This window comes from Lithobates pipiens, unplaced genomic scaffold, assembly GCF_037356315.1.
Source record: "Lithobates pipiens isolate NorthernLeopardFrog02 unplaced genomic scaffold, aLitPip1_a1.2 Scaffold_22, whole genome shotgun sequence".
Classification (NCBI taxonomy): Eukaryota; Metazoa; Chordata; class Amphibia; order Anura; family Ranidae; genus Lithobates; species Lithobates pipiens.
In genome coordinates, this window is record NW_027507784.1 from 83,019,153 (window position 1) to 83,036,716 (window position 17,564).

Below are 17,564 nucleotides of genomic sequence, written 5' to 3' on the forward strand. Positions count from 1 at the left end.
CCTTATTAGCTTTGTTGCCCTTCTCTGGACTTTTTAGCACACCCTTCCTGTGAGGACTGGTGACCAGAACTGGATGGGCATACGAAAGATGTGGTCAAACTAGAGTTTTGTAAAATAGCAGAATTATAGTTCTCTCTCTCTCTCGAGTAAATATCCTTAATGCATACAAATATTCTGCTAGCTTTGCTTGCTGCAGCTTGGCATAGTATGATGTTGCTGAGCTTGTGGTCTACTAGGATCCCCAGATCTTTTTCCTATCCTGGATTCCCCCAAGGGTTCACCCCATAGTGAGTAACTTGCCCTCATATTTTTAGTCCCCAAGTGCATTACTGTACTTTTTTTTTTTTTTTTTTTTTTTTTTTTTTTTTAATACATTAAACCTCATTTACCCATCCTTTAAAGTTTTGGAGGTCTATTTTATTTTACATTTTCTATATCCTCTTGTGAAGTTATTGTCCTGCTTAGCATTATTACCAAACACTGAGGTTGAGCTATTTAAAAAAAAAAAAAACTCAGTTCATACTTTATGAATAAATTAACCAGAATTGGTCCCAGGACAAGGCCTTGGGGTACCCCGCTTACAACACCAGACCATTCGGAGTACATGTCATTTATTACCACTCTTTGGACACTCCCCTGTAACCAGTTTCTATCCAGGTGCCATACACTATCATCCATGCTAACAGATTTGTTTGTTTAGCATTTATGGGGAACTGTAGCAAATGATTTGGCAAGATCCAGATACATCACGTCCACAGGCCTTCCTCTGACCGCTCACTTATAGAATGGTAGCGGGTTGGTCTTGCAAGAATGATCTTTCATAAATCTTTCATTACTACTGATGATACTGTCTTCATAAGCAAAGTCTTGTATATAGTTTATAACCCCCTCCAACAGTTTACATACTATTGATGTTAGACTGACTGGTCTGTCATTTCCATGTGTATGTATATATCCGGGTTTTATTTTTTTTACAATACTGGTGCCATTCTAGACACTAAGCTGTCCATAAAAAATAGGAATAACTGTATGGCTTTAACCTGGGTAATGTGTTTGAGGAGATTCTGATGTAAGCCCATCTGGTCCCGGTGACTTATTTACGTTAAGTTTTTCAAGTTTTTTTGGACACTGCCTTCTGTTAGCCATAAGGGTACATTCTATGTTACTAGCAATGCAGTCTTGATTTATTATACCCCTCCTTTTTCTTTGCAAAAACTGAGGAGAACAATACATTTATTACAGTTGCCTTCTCCACATCATTTGTAAATAAAACTTCCTCTGATCATCCATTATGGGGTCAATATGCTCTGACCTCCCTTTGTTACTATATTCATTATATTTTTTTAAATTTGAGGGTTTGTTTTGTTACTCTTTTGTGTGCTGTGGTCTATTTCAGTCTTACATTTCTTATTGTATTCCTTGTGTTGGAATGACAACAGTTGACACAAGTTGAAGCTGCTTTTATTGTTAAATATTAGCTTTTGTTTCAATGGTTTTTATTACAAGTTTAAATCAACATACAGACGATCACGTTCAAATCGTCAAAAAATAATCACAACAAGGATGCAAAATCCAATAAAATTTGTGTTCCTGACTCAGTAAACATCACTGAAATATAGCAATCAAAGATATAGCGTAGTTGGGGAGATTTTACTGTCTCCTATTGGCATCCTTCCAAAAGTTTGCCACACGGCATTACAGAGCTGATAACAAGAAAGTTTAAAGGAAAAAGAAAAAGAGGAGATAAAAAGGGCGAGGGTGGGGGAAGAATCAGGAAAGAAGAGTTGGGTTGGGTCTCTTCACTCCGGGTCTCCCCCCCACAAACCTGTCACGCCCTCAAGGAGCCTGGAGATGAGCGATCCAGGGGTTCCACACTTTTTCAAACCTAGTTTGATACTAACCCCGACAGATACTAACTAGTCAGTTTTTCATTGATCATGATCCGTGAGATCTTGTGTTTCACCAGGGCAATATTGATTACAGGCGTATTTCCATGCACGTGCAATGGTTATTTTGGCTGCTAAAAGGATGAGAGATATGAGAGTGCGCAGATGTCTGGGTATCTCCTCTGGAAGATCACTGAACAACCCCATTTTAGCCCTTCTAGGTATATTTTGTCCGGTCACGGAGTCGATTAGGTTAAATATTCTTATATAGAACCGTCTGACCTTTGGGCAGGACCACCCAACATGGTACATATCTCCCTCCTGTCTGCATCCCCAAAAGCACAGGGAAGAGGTACCAGGGTATATTTTTGCTAGCTTTGTAGGAACAAGGTACCATCGTAATAACACTTTATAATTTGTCTCCACCAATGAGGTGTTGAGTATTCCTTTGTGCACCATTGTCAACCATTTTGTCCACACCTCCTCAATTATCTCCCCCAGGTCCACCTCCCATACCATTTTGGTCGGAGGGTTTGGTACCCTGATTGGACATGCATAATTCCGTGATCATTCCCCGTGCTTCTGGCCCTTTCACACACCTGTTCTCAAAGATGGTCCTTGTAGTTATATCTACCCCATTTCCCTGTAAGGTTTGTAAGAAGTGTAGTATTTGGTAGAGACAAAATGTCTCTGGGTGGGGGGCATTTCTAAGGTTTCCTTAAAGTAATTGGACTTTGTTACCCTCTTATGATCTATAAAATGAGCGATTCTGTATAGCTCCTCTTTGACCAACCAGGTGTACTGGGCTAAATATTAGCTTTCTATTGTTAAATATATTACAAACTCGGTGTCGGCTTGCTTTTTTTCTTCTATGTGGTGTAACTTTAGATATGACACCCATTAGAAGCTGGTCGTAACAGAACTCATTTACATTCAGTTTTTAATTTGATTGAAGCCTAAAGTGAATAGTGTGAACAAGCCGAGCTAAGATGAACTTTGTCACAAAGCCAATGCATTTTGGAGACTCAATGCTCTCACACGTCAGGGCCCAAAGACTGGTAATGAATTCACAAGAGATGCTGGACAATGGTTAAAATGTAGCAGGTGTTTTGACCAAACTGTTGAAAAGCAAAGTCCATCAGCAACTCCTTAAAGTGGATGTAAAGCCACTCTCATCCTTTCTAAACTACTGCCATAGTGGTTATCTATAAGGATATACATACCTCCTGCATGTATCTTTACCTGTCAAATGTCTCCTCACTGTCTGTTATGAGACCCGAAAAACTGCAGATTCTGTGGGTGGGTCTGTTGTCCAGAGCTCGGTGGGTCGAGTCTTGATGTAAGTAGACTCCCCACCCACCTCTACACTCCCCTTGGCCAGGCATCGATATTTCTTACACTGAACTTCTGGTCTTGTGGATTATGTCCCATGATCACTAACATCCAGTCAAAACCCAGGAAAGTCACCACGTGACTTCAGCATGCCCAATCATGCTGAGGTGTGGAGCAGCCAATCCTGGTAGAGCTGGAGAAGAAAGGAGGGGGGAATCTGAAGTACACAGAATGCCCCTCTCAATGGTGCATGAGATATGTAAATCACCTGTCACTCATAGCAAGGGGGAGAAAGTGAGATCTATTTCTCTGTCTGACCATTTTTTATCTCGCTGAAAAAAAGATGATTGCTCAGAGCTAGATTAACTCTTCGTGGCAAGACTGGGCACAGATGATATAAATCCTATACCGTACAAGGTGCAAGCCTTAATTAAAAAAACATTTTTTTACATCAACTTTAAGTACTGTTTTTTTTTTTAACTATTTGGTCAAAATTCATGATGCATTTTAACCATTGTCCAGCATTTGGGCCTTCAGAAAGGGAGAGTGTTGGTTTTGTGACAAAGTTTCTGAACTTGCCTTGGAATAAATCAGTGTCTAGGTGATTCAGTTTTGGTGTGACACTTCAATCTGATTCCCTAAATTACAAACCAATGAGACAGTGGAAGTCCTTTTGGCATTGAGAAGCTGCCACCCTAGGTATCCAGACATCATAGTGAAATACCTCTATACCCCTATAACATTAGGAGAATAAGGTTCCAGCATTATCCTTCCAACTTTCTTGAATCACTAGAGTTCAGGAAGCTGGATTCAGAGCTGAACATTTAAAAAAAAATATATGTATATATATGGCAGCTCCTATGTGTCTTCAGCTTCACTTTAAAAGGATTCCATGACAGGATAAAATACCTGCCTTAAAGAGGAGTTCCATCCTCTAAAGAATAAATTTAAAAGTCAGCCGCTACAAATATTGTAGCGGATGACTTTTAATATAAGGACACTTACCTGTCTAGGGATCCCGCAAAGTCAGCCCCCTGGAGCCAATTCGTCCTTGACTGGCTTCACTGCTGGTTTCCTACTGCACATGCACGAGGCGTGCTGCGGTTTCTGAATTGCCCTGTCTTCTGGGACACACAGGTCCCAGAAAGCAGCGGGGGGGGGGTGGGGGGGAACGATGCAAATCCAGACATGATGTACCCGACAGAAGTCCTACTGGAAAGATGACGAAAAATATCAAAAAATGGGGAGAAGATGGGGTGCTCGATTGGTTTACACCTGGTTTGATTTTAGCTTGGAACTCCGCTTTTAAGTTCATTTTGTAATTCTACTTCCAAAATGTGTGTGTTGGGACAGTGAAGCTGAACATATCATTGACTCTCCTGGAATCTAGTAAAGCAAACCAGGAGTTTAAGGATGGTTTCTGCCATCTGGGGTTTCAGGTACAGGCCCCTGAAGAATGTTAGAACTTATGTAGGGTTTTGTGAGTGTGCGTTCTGTTTGAAAGATTTCCATTGCTTCTGAATGACGATATGAGTAATTTCCCGATGCAAACATGGAAATAAAAGCTGTTTTAGTAGAGTGAGAACCTGTCTGTCTTTGTCCCACTAAGTTGATTGCCCTTCCATTTTTCTGCATGATCACTTAGCTAGTGAGAGTAAATCTCTAATGAGGGGACGCAGAAATAGAAGCCCAACAGTTTAGAATATCTAAGCTTTCTCCACTAAATCAGAGACTCACATTTGGCTGGAATAATGAAGGCTGCATTCAAAATATCCTGGTACTTTGAGAACATTTTCCAATGGCACCAAAAGCATGAATAGTAAAGGGACTATTTCTCCCTTAAATCACCTCCTACACAATATCAGATGCTACTTTATTAAAGGTAGTTTTGTGCATCCCACAACTTCTCTTCCACAGGTTCCTCTTTGACACAGACCCATGATCACAATATGTCTTTAGAGAAAGTTCTCGTCTTCTGTGATGTCACAGGCTCCCGTTATGCAATGGAACGGATCAGACAAATCGGTCTTCATTTTGTGTGGGTGAGATGTGTGATTTAGGTCTGCATTCAATATGCCATTGCAATAAGATGCTCTGGTACTTGTTTCTGGCTTCCTAGGTGTCCTCTGGTGGCTGAAAGGATTTTTGAGGGGGGGTTTTCTCCCTTGTGAATGAGTGTTGTAAGAGCTGTTCTGCAGAGGGGCGCTCTTCTTGTTCCCTATCAAATTAAAACAGAAGTTTAGTTTTTGTTATAGCTTTTGTGTTTTAGTAGTCATACAAAATCTGCATTGTCAGCAAATATTTATGCACTGTGCCCAACTTTAATAGAACTTGTATAAGGTAACTTTAATGTAACATAACTTTCTTTGTTGCCAAACCTGTTTAACCACTTGCTTACTGGGCACTTAAACCCCCCTCAGTCCCAGACCAATTTTCAGCTTTCAGCGCTGATGCACTTTGAATGACAATTGCGCGGGCATACAACACTGTACCCAAATGAAATTTTTATCCCACAAATAGAGCTTTCTTTTGGTGGTATTTAGTTACAGCTCGGAGTTTTATTTTTTGCTAAACAAACAAAAAAAGATGCAAAAAAAATAAAAAATAAAATCATGTTTTAATAGTTTGTTATAAAATTTTGCAAACGGGTCATTTTTCTCCTTCATTGAAGTGCGCTGATTAGGCGGCACTGATAGGCTGCATTGGTGGGCACTGATGGGCTGCATTGGTGGGCACTGATGGGCTGCATTGGTGGGCACTGATGGGCTGCATTGGTGGGCACTGATGGGCTGCATTGGTGGGCACTGATGGGCTGCATTGGTGGGCACTGATGGGCTGCATTGGTGGGCACTGATAGGCTGCACTGGTGGGCACTGATAGGCATAGTTAAGGCGGCACTAATAGGCACAGATAAGGCGGCACCGATGGGCATAGTTAAGGCGGCACTAATAGGCACAGATAAGGCGGCACCGATGGGCACAGATAAGATGGCACGGATGGGTGGCATGGATGGGCACTGATAGGTACCACTGAGAGATGGGACTGATGGGCACTGATGGGCGGCACTGCTGGGGACTGATGGGCGGCACTGGGGTGCAGCACCTTTGAGGAAGATTGTGGGCACTGTGGGTGGCACTGGGTGGCACTGTGGGCACTGCTGGGTGGCACTATGGGCACTGCTGGGTGGCACTGACGGGGGGCACTTACTTTTATTCAGGATGGCACTGCAGGTGGGCACTGGCAGGGGGCAGGTGGTCGCTTGCATTGCTGGCCGTGATCGGGACTGATGTCCCGATCACGGCCGCCGGTGATCAGCTTTTTTTTTTCTCCTCGCGCTGTCAGTGCGAGGAGGAATACTAGCCGATTACCGGCTCCGTTATATCACATGATCAGCTGTCATTGGCTGACAGCTGATCACGTGATAAGGGATCGGGATCGACCCCTTGCACGGATCGGTGATTAGGCGAGTCTCATGGACTCGCCGATCACAGAGCGCACCGCGCGCGCAGGCCGCTCGTACACGGGACGACGTCAATAGACGTCGTCCCGGAAAAGGAGATCCGCGCTGTAGCCGTCAATTGACTATAGCGCGGATCTCAAGTGGTTAACATCCAAAGTCTTATTCAGTTTTATTTTATTTTTTTTATACAAGTTCAAAATTATATGCTATGCAAGGATTTTAGTGAACTTACCAGCTTTATTATACTTCTGTACCCACAAATTGAGTTGTTTTTTTAAAAAAAAGTAGTAAAGAAAAGATTCTGCAAAATTGTATTTTTTATTTTTTCCAGATTCAACCTTGGAGTCTACTGAAGAATCTATCAATATGGACACTTGTCCAGTGACAGCTGTCTGATAGGGGAATTCCCTCAGTTTGGAGAGATTTATTCTCATTTCCTGTTGTCTCTGGGACAGGAAGTGAAGGAAAATCTCCCCATTGGGACATTAAAAAAAGTAAAAAATGGATTAAACTGTTTGCTACTACATTGAAAACGTAAATTTAAAAAGTCTGCAAATACACTTTACATTTCCACTTTTGCTGTCAAATTTGAAGAACCCCCACAGCATTTTCATTCACACAGCATGCATAAAATATATATATATTTTTTGAGCTTTTTGGTAGATTGGAATACACTCGAAACAATTTGAAAGTGAAGGGACACATTGAATTTCCTCTGATTAACATACAATGCAGAACTCAAATTGAGATTTTTAACCCATTAGGACATTGTTTAACCACTTCTATACTGGGCACTTCCCCTTCCTGCATGACCTCACAAATGCACTTCTGGAAGAATGGTCAAACATCCCCATAGACACACTCCTAAACCTTGTGGACGGCCTTCCCAGAAGAGTTGAAGCTGTTATAGCTGCAAAGGGTGGGCCAACTCAATATTGAACCCTACGGACTAAGACTGGGATGCCATTAACGTTCATGTGCGTGTAAAGACAGGCATCTGATTACTTTTTGACTGTATATTGTATTGTGCTAAAAGAAAAGCTGATGAGGGTAATTTGCTTTGCATTAGAGTTATCACTCAACCAATTTATTTGCTGAAGCATTTGATGAGTTTACTGCTAAACCTGCTTGTTCACATTCAATGGATACATTGGATAGTTTATGGATTTGGCTTTGAAATAATTTCCTGGGAGAGCAGACTGAGCTGCACATATTTCAAGTAGAGTTCTATGCAACACAAAGATACATTTATTGCAAGCATAGATACAAATATATACTTCAGATGGGTTTTTGGGAAAACAGCTGAAGGGGTTGCCATTGCCAAGAAAAATATGCTACTCCCATGATATGTGCAGGTTGGGTGTTTATACTGGCTGACGGAGAGATTAAATGTTCTCCTGTATGAGCTAATTCAATTTTTTTTTCCTTAAAGGGATTTTATGGTCCTTTCTCATTACATACTCCGTGCTGTATAGTGTTTGCACTTTACTGCTCCTTCCTTCCATTATAGGTCTAAAGGTGCTCTTCCCAGGTAGCCACCGTTTCAACAGTTTTTAACAGAGTAATTGCACTATCCACAGAGAGCTCCCTCTATTTGCTAAACTGTGAATCGCTATAGCAAATAAAATAAAAACGAAGCAAGCTTGTAAAATGTGGGGGAGTGGCCGGATGTGAGGGGGGCGTGGTGTGCAGTGTGAGGATGTGGCTGGGCTGAGGTGAGCGAGACGCCGCCACGCTGTCTTACCCCCATCGGATCTATAATCGGCGGCCAGGCGGAAAATCCGATGTGTACCTGGGGGTGGAGTTCGGCCGGAGCGCTCCAGGAGAGCTGAAGAGCCGGTATATGCCGGTATATGCCGAAGCTGGCCGAAAGCAGCCGAAGATATACGGACGCAAACGGAAGCCGGCCGAGGACACCCCGGGCACTGCTGGAGCGGAGAAGCCGAGACATGCCAGCCATGGTATCCGTGAGTACCCCCCGCGGGGGAAAATAGGCTAGGAGTAGCCCCCCCTGTGGCGAGGAAAAACAAAACGGCCGGTATACAGGAGGCGCCCGGCCAGCCGACTGTAATAGACTATAATAGCTGACTTCACCTGGTATATGGGAGCAGAGGCAGCGGTATATAGGTTACCCTATTCTGCCTTGTTCTGTTTGCTGTATGCTTTTCTTTTGCAGTTGTGAAGGATCTAGGGGCTACAGCTTTCATTGAAGAAAGGAATTGTAAGGGTATATATGTGTATACTGCTATCTATCAGTTTGTATTTCTCTGGATGACAAGACTCCTCACACAACCTGTTTGATATCCCAGTGACACTTTTTAAACGGTTCGCCTCCCTAATGGTATACTCGTCCGAATGACCTATAAAGAAAGTAACGGACGATACAGTTAAGAATTAAAAAAGGGAAGGGAAAAAAAAAAAAAAAAATCAGGTTATATCCTGGTAGTAAGCGCCAGCAAGCAGCAGCCTGTAAGAATATTTTTTATTCTCTCCCTCCTTCCTTTTTCCCTCTACGCAGCATGGAACTATAGGAATGCCTGAAGGTTCTTATACTAAGGTCTCTTTTTTTGGCTTTACCCTGGGTACTTGCTGTATATAGCATCAGTGTCTCTGGCTTCCCCCTTTTTTTTTTTTTTTTTTTTTTGTCCTTGCTTCCCCCCTCCCTCCATATACAAGTCAAAATGTCAAGGCGTCGAGGTGAGGAACAGCCCCACCAGGAGGGTACGGGAACACAACATCTCCGCTCGTCCAAAGAAAAGGAAAAAAGTAATCAGGCAGCAATGTCAGCCGCAGCAAAATTAGAGCGGTTTGTGCATACCCCGGCCCAAACGCCAACTAAGGGGGGACAGATGGTACAAAGTAAAACCCAGCATGGGGGCCCCGCTGATAGAAAAAGCCAAGGCCATCCGGCTCCCGTGGCTACGCCAGTATCGGAGTGTAAGAGTAAAAGTAACAAGAGCCAGGGGGGTATCCAAGGTGATCCGGAGCCAGTTGTGAGTGAAAATCCACTAGTGGAGGAGGCCCCAACACTGAAGGATGTCCTATTAGCGGTAAACGCATGTAAACTGTCATTGGGAGACCTGGCAGTTCAGTTAACGGGAATGAAGGAGGAAATATTACTAGTTCGTCAAGACATTCAAAAAGTAGTTGAAAGAACAACGGTGCTGGAAACGAGAATAAGTCAATTGGAAGATGACTTATATCCAACCCAGGCGGAGGTTAAGAATATGAAAAAGCAATTGGACAGCTATGCTATTAAAATGGATGAATTAGAAAATAGATCCCGTAGGGATAATATCAGGATGCTGGGGCTACCTGAGAAAAGCGAAGGCCCTGACGCTATAAAATTTTTGGAGTCCTGGTTTGTAGATATGTTCGGAAAGGAAAGTTTCTCACCTTTTTTCTCGATAGAACGAGCCCATCGGTTTCCCTTTAGAGCCCCGCTCCCCGGAGGGCGTCCCAGACCCATGCTGCTGAAGCTCTTTAATTACAAGGACAAGGTGACATTAATGCGCAAGGCGAGGGAGTTGGGAGACATCTCCTTTAAAGGTTCAAAGATTTCACTCTATCCAGATTACTCTCCCGAACTGCAGAGACGTAGAGCGGAATTTCGGACAATTAAAGCCACCCTGCAGTCATATAAAGTACCGTATGCTCTTTTATATCCAGCAAGACTGCGGGTGACGACCCCGGATGGGGTACAGATTTTTGACTCTGCAGATGGGGCATCACACTGGTTGGAAGCTAATAGGGCATCCTTACAGAATATCCAGGGGGAAAGGGAGGGTAGATAGCAAGGGAGGGGGGTGGTTATAAAGCTGATTGACAAATACTTAGTTGGATTTGGAAGTTAAGTGATGGTAGGATGGGGGGGGGAGATAACGGGGCGGTGATTGTGAGTGTGGGTAATAGGTGGGTTATGGATGTTTCGGTCACGTTAAACTCCCGTGGGGAGCACCTTGATAGGTGGAGGGAAGGGAGGGAGGGGGTGGTATTAAAAGGGAGGGTAGGGTGGGTTGTGGGACGAGGGGAGTATGGGGGGGTTGGTGCGGGTGGGAGGGGAAAAGTGTTTAAAAAAAGAAATCACGTGAAGGGAAATTTAGAATATAGCACGATAAAAGCACAAGAGAACAGGATAAATAATTCTAAGTATTATTATAAGGTATCACATATAAGGGTTAAATTTAATCTTAAGCCACCAATACACAAAGTATGGAAAAGTCAATGGAGGATGAAATTAGGGATGGAGCACTTTTTGAATATTGGTACTCTGGTAGGCTCTATATATTACAAGCTTGTAAAATGTGAAAATTGCTTAAATAATTTTTCTAGTATTGTCATGACTTCCTGTTTTCCCTGGATCTAAACAGCGCCATTTTTAAATTCTGAAAGCTGTTACAAGGCAGCTAACAACCCCCCCCCCAAAAAAAAAGCTATGTCCCCATTGTCTACCAACGCAGCTGTTCAATGTGTTTGAAAAGCTGCATCCTCAGCTACACTAGCCGAGGAATGACAGCTGTGACGTTGGAAGTGATGCACGTCACTTCCAGGGTCATCGGTCGCAGGAGAGATCCATTCCCAGAGTTCCTCCTGTTCTCAATAAGGAAACTGTTTCCAATGGTGCACAGCTGCCTAGAGAAAAGATGGGGGTGGGTGCCTTTTGAGAGCCCCATAAGTGCTCCACCAGATCTATAGCCACCTAGTCGCTTATCAGAAAAGCCCTTAAAGCCGGTACCAAGCTCATGCCATCCATAAACCTGCCTTTGTAGACCTGTGGTTAATGTAGCTGGCTTTGCGTACAGGGGCACAGTTTTGATGAACAGAATAGGGTCTTTTTCATACTGTTATCACAAGATTGGAAGCGAGCACTTTTCTTAAATGCCATTGTAATATTAATAACCTTCATTTGGAACCTGGTTTTAAGAGTTTAGTTTAGTGTTTCCATATTCTTTAGGACATATACTGTGTGTGATGGTCAGGTGGCCACAGACTTTTTATTTTATTAATATTATGCATAAATACTGTAGTTATATTTTTGCATGCCTTGCCCATCGCAATACTGTTTTTATATTGGATATAAAGTGATGTGTATTTTTATTCGTTAAGCACTGGAACTAAACCTGTAAGTGATCTCCCTTGTTGAGATCTCCTATATTTTCTTTTCAGATGAAGTTGAAACTTTTGATCCTCAAGCCTTCCTGTTACTTCCGCCTCCATAGTCATGGTAAGTGACAACCACTCATTCAATAAACATGCACTGCTGGTTGTAATTTAACAATGCTACACCATACCACCCAACTTTCTGAGATGGGAACGAGGGACACCTTTTCGCAAAAGTATGTAGGCATAAGACACACCTCCTGCCATGCCCCCTTATAGGAGAATTGGCTCTTTCACACGAGATGGATCCGCGCTGATCCGCCCCGTGAACATCCGCTTGCTCGACGGAGTGATCCCCGCTGAGCAGGAAGATGACAAGTCTGTATCTGCACACTGCAACTGTCAGAGAGCCGCTCTCCCCTATGGGAGATCGGATGATGTAAAGAATCCAGAAAGTCGACAAAACAAACAGAAATTTTACTGCTCCAGGTGAAACCACTGACAGGCTGCTAACTCTCCGAGTAGGTAGGGGTTTCAGGTACAGGCTGATTGCATGAGCCAAATGTATAGAAACAGAACAAAACTCTGGATAGCCGCACTCTGGATTGAGTAAAAATTAGGTGCCTTTAATTCTTCAAATGCAAGTGCAAAACTCCATTGAACAACACATCACAGCAAAGGGGAACAAAAAAAAATGGAACAAGGTTGCTGATGCGTTTCACGCTACAAACAGCGCTTACTTATAGCTATGAGTAAGCGCTGTTTGTAGCGTGAAACGTGTCAGTAGCCTTCCATTTTTTTTATTTTATTTTTTGTTCCCCTTTGCTGTGATGTGTTGTTCAATGGAGTTTTGCACTTGCATTTGAAGAATTAAAGGCACCTAATTTTTACTCAACCCGGAGTGCGGCTATCCAGAGTTTTGTTCTGTTTCTATACATTTGGAGATCTGATGATGACGGACCGCAGACGGATGGAAAAGTAGCTTTTTTTTGGAGCAGGTCGGATGTCAGCGGACATGTCAACGCAGACATCCGACGCTCCATAGTCCTCTATGGAGCATCCGCTCAGGTCGCCGAAAAAACTGACAGGTGGACCTGAACGGATCGGTTTTGTCAAAGAGGCCTTATACAAAAAAATGATTAAACTTATAAGTGCTTTTTTTTTTTTACTACTATTCCTTAATATTTGCTTGTGAAAATTTACAAATGCAGCAATTTAGAAATCGGATGAAAAGCTGGGCACTGTAAAACACTTTCTTATAGATGGTGCATTTTCTGTACAACTATAGATCAGGCCAAAATGAAGGACAAATGAGGAGGAAAGAAGGACAGAGCGACATTGCTCCAAATCAGGGACAGTTGGAAGCTATGCTACACCACTGTTCCCCAAATTATAGTGGCCACTATTCTGCTAAGGTTTAATGTCATACGATTTTCTTATTGTCATTATGTACCTTAGTGCTAAACAGTACCTGTACATTTACATGTGAGATTTTACATATTATAATTTAACCTGCGAAGTTACAATCCAATCACAAATTAAAAACCTTGATCAGGCTGTGTTGTGGATCTGGCCACCTCAGTCCTTTTAAGTCTGTATTCTGGGATCACCTGCTTGTTATGCAGGAGAGCTGTTCCCAAACACACCCACTGACAGCTACCTTGCTGACACACACACAGCCTCACACACTAAGATACTCCTCACACCCACTAATTGGATTTAAACCAGCTTGAAATATTTAAAGTGATGGCTGATACAGGACAAACCTGAGGAAGTACACTCCCAGTCATCTTATAATATGCTTTGTGGATTCAGAGAAGTGAGAATAAGGGCAAATTCACACTTGTGCTTTTTGCTGTATGAAAATGCATTACATGTAGAAATACCATTGTTTTCTGTGTGGCTGGTTCACATCTATGCACTGCAGTTTTTCTATGAAAGGGAAATTGAGATTATATGGTCCCATTCACACCTACATGTGTGCATTACCATGCATGCTGCATAAGGAACTGTGTGAATCCATTCTTAGGTAAATGGAGTACAAACATGTTATACTTACCTGCTCTGTGTAATGGTTTTGCACAGAGGACCCCTGATCCTCTTCTTTTTGGGTCTCCCGCCAAGGTCCAATGCTCCTGGCCCCCCCTCTTCGCCAAGTGCCCCATACTGCTTGCTATGGGGGCACTTGTGCACACTCCCAACCCGAGCCCCGCTTTGTGTCCCTGCTCCCTCCTCCCTGGCTGTGAGCTGCGATTGGCCACAGCCAATGGCTCCTGCTATTGTTTCAGCTAATCAGGAGGCAGAGAGATGGGAGAGCTGCCGCTCTCATGCACATCACTGGATCAGGCTTGGGTAAAAATTAGAAGAGTCTGTGGGGGTAGCTGCATACTGAATGCTTTATACCTTCATGCATAGAGAACGCATGAAGGTGAAAAACCTTCAGCCTTTAGAACCACTTTAAGTTCACATCTGAAATTGCTTTTTTAAAGGCTACACGTGAGTTTGAGCATTGAGAGACTAATGCAATCTAAGAGACAATAAAATGTTAAAATCAGAAAGCCAATTACAGTGGCGGCTGATGCTAAATATTTCAGGGGGGAGTGAAAAAACGAATGCCAGCCACTCCAGCCTCCCCCGCTTGGGGAGACAGACGGGAAGGTGGCGGTCGCTGCAAGCACCCCCCTCAGGAGGCAGATGGGAAGACTACAATCATCCACAAGCGCGCACACACCACCTCCGCAGGAGACTGATGGAGGGAAAAAAAGGCAGCGATCTCCGCAAACAGACCTCCTCCCCGGGGAGTTAGACCGACTTAGCTTAGGAGGCAGGGGGAAGGAAGAGCCAGGCCGGTTGCTTCTCCTCCCGGTTGAAAAGGAAATGTGTCCTTAGACATGATTGGCCAGGGAGTCCTAAGCCCTGGCCAGTCAGGTCTCAGGACAGGACCCGCTTCCTGATTGGCCTGGAGGAGAATCAGGAAGACAGTTGTGAATATTTGGTATTAGCAGGGAAGACCCTCACCATGACAACAGCCGAAATATATATATGCTCAATATATATTTGGGGGTTGCGCCTCCTTCTAATAGTCCTCCCCAATTTATAAAGTATACTCAAACTGAATGTGTACCAAACTCATATACACTACCTCTATTATCGCAAAGAGTGATCACCCCATAATAACCCCCAAACAGTTCATAACCAAAAAAACGCTAATTATTTTGTATCATAAGTTTCATGTGAATTCATATCCCATTCAATCATTAGATCACAGTCCTTTTCACCTTTAATTAAGAAATTCTTTAAAATATTGCACTCACATTTCAGTGTGTCTATTGGCAGCTTCCTGACGACGCAAAACTGTGAAACGCGTAGAAGCTGTGGGAGATACATTTTCTTTAAGGTACAGCTAGGAACAGGTTAGCCGAGTGGAGGGAGGAGAGTGCAACCTGCGGAACATCATCGGCTTGCCCTTTTTCCATGCAATTCTTATATGGCTGGATAAGCTTGGTGTCGGCCAATAGACACACTGAAATGTGAGTGCAATATTTGAAAGAATTTCTTAATTAAAGGTGTTACGGTTTTACACTATGTTGGTCTTATCTACTTTTGTATGGGCACACGGTAATTGAGGAATTGCTAACGGGAGAGTTAATAGAGGATTGGTTATCCGTTGAATGAACTGAAGGCTCATTGTATGGTGAAGTCTGGTGAGTGGCCATTCTTTGAGGTGGTGGTGGCACGATCTTGTTTTTGGGTGATATATGTGGAATACCCACCAGAAGGTGAACGTGGATAAAGTTGAAACAATGGGAGCTGATTGAGAAGAACCATTGCATGAAAAGGACTGTGATCTATTGATCTAATGATTGAATGGGATATGAAACTTATGATACAAAATAATTAGCGTATTTTTGGTTATGAACTTTTTGGGGTGATCACTCTGAGATAATAGAAGTAGTGTGTTTATATGAGTTTGGTACACATTCGGTTTGACTATAATTTATCAATTGGGGAGGACTATTAGAAGGAGGAGCAACCCCCAAATATATATTGAGCACTTATCTTTAGCCCACGGGGTGGGTGAGTTAGATTGGGTTTGCAGCGCACCTTTAGGGAAAGAAGGGGTAGGTCTGAGCGCCGGTACAATTATAACATTTTTCTGAAATATATATATGCAGGGATTGAAAGACTTAAAAAAAAAAAAAAAAAAAAAAAAGGTGGATTTATGGGCACATAATGAGAGGAGGAGTTAACAAAAGTATAAATTTTATTACAGCATAGTTAAAAAAAAAACATAAACAACATACAAAACACCCTGTATGGACACAGTTACCAGTTACCCAATAATGAGGTTACAGAGGGCTGGATCAAAGATATAAAGATTGACTTTGTAATTTATCAAAGTAAAAAAGAATTGATCCAGTAATGCCTCCAAGAACTTGCTTGTCTACGCATTTCGCTAGAATATTAGCTTCCTGGGCAGGTACTGTTTTTTTTTTTAAAAGCAGAAAAAGTGCATATATTGGTGTTTCATGTAGTACATATCTATATAAGTATAAGGGCCGGTTCACACTGCGACGCGAGGCGACACGGCTCGCCTCGCCTCGCTCCCGCAAGTCGCCCCCATTCTGTACAATGGAACCGTTCTGAGAGGAGCGACTCGAGTCGCTCCGACTCAGAAAAAAGGTTCCTGTACTACTTTGGGGCGACTTCGGGGGCGACTTCGGGGGCGACTTCGCTGTGTGAACCGGCCCTAACAGTACTTATTCCAACATTTGTCCAGGAAAGGTACATGTAAACATAAACTATACATAGACGTGACAACATATATGCTTGCTTGGTAATCCTGTGGCACAGGGTATAGGAACATCTCGCAAAACTATACAAACATCCGAAAAGACAAAGTTTCAAAAGTCCATATATATGTATGCAGTGACAACATGCATGCATATCATGTGGTCTATATTAGATACCACTTAATGGAACAAAAAATATTCATTATAGTACATTATGGGATAAAATGCACCCATACATTTAAAGTCAATAGATATGGATTTAAACGCTGTCTAAGCCCACGTACACACGGTCGGAGATTTCCACAACCAAATCCGTCGGATTTTGTCCGTCAGATTTAGTCTGATGGATTGTGTCCGAAACTGTTGCATACATACGGTCGGACTAAGTTGTCGAAAAATCAGATCTTTCAGAACGTGATGACGTAATTTCGTTACGATGGGACTAGATTCAGGCTAGTAGCCAATAGCTTTGATGTAGGAATTTGATCTGAGCATGCGTGGCACTTGGTCAGATCAAAATTCTCTACACATGATCGGATTACGTCCGACCGGCCCAGTTGGTCGGGAAATATTTCCAACATGTTGGAAAATTGGGTTGGACGGAGATTCGGACGGAATCAGTCCGATGCATACCACACACAGTCGGATTATCTGACGACACGGTCCGATAAGACGCATTCCGACGGATTCTCCAACCGTGTGTACGCGGCATTAGAGGATTAAGGTTTTATATGAGAGGATAGAGTCCGCATTAAAAGCTGTACTGAAATAGCTCTCACCTGATGTATAACAATCGTATAAATTAGGAGTGGTATGGATTGCACACAGAGGTAAGCTGTAAGAAGGTCTCACTATCCATGTTTCTGGAAGAGAATCTGAAAAGAATACATATAGATAGTATAAGCCTTCTAAGTCGGGGAAAAGTGAGCGAAAATCAAGGATGATCCTTACCAGGAGTACCAGATATGGCCCCAAAGTTACAATACCAATATG

The 17,564-nt window shown here is 42.8% G+C and overlaps 2 protein-coding genes across 2 annotated transcripts in view; one reads left to right on the forward strand and one right to left on the reverse strand.

The window, feature by feature from the left end:
• Positions 1-17,564, forward strand: part of CCNT2 (cyclin T2) — a 103,495-nt gene that overhangs the window by 76,720 nt on the left and 9,211 nt on the right. The window contains exon 10 of the mRNA XM_077447810.1: positions 11,845-11,902. Within this exon, the coding sequence (XP_077303936.1) occupies positions 11,845-11,897 (53 nt within the window). The 3' untranslated portion in view covers positions 11,898-11,902. The remainder of the gene's footprint in view (positions 1-11,844; positions 11,903-17,564) is intronic.
• The window catches only part of MAP3K19 (mitogen-activated protein kinase kinase kinase 19), a 115,212-nt gene continuing 99,093 nt past the window's right edge, over positions 1,446-17,564 (reverse strand). Inside the window, exon 14 of the mRNA XM_077447807.1 lies at positions 1,446-5,436. Within this exon, the coding sequence (XP_077303933.1) occupies positions 5,334-5,436 (103 nt within the window). The 3' untranslated portion in view covers positions 1,446-5,333. The remainder of the gene's footprint in view (positions 5,437-17,564) is intronic.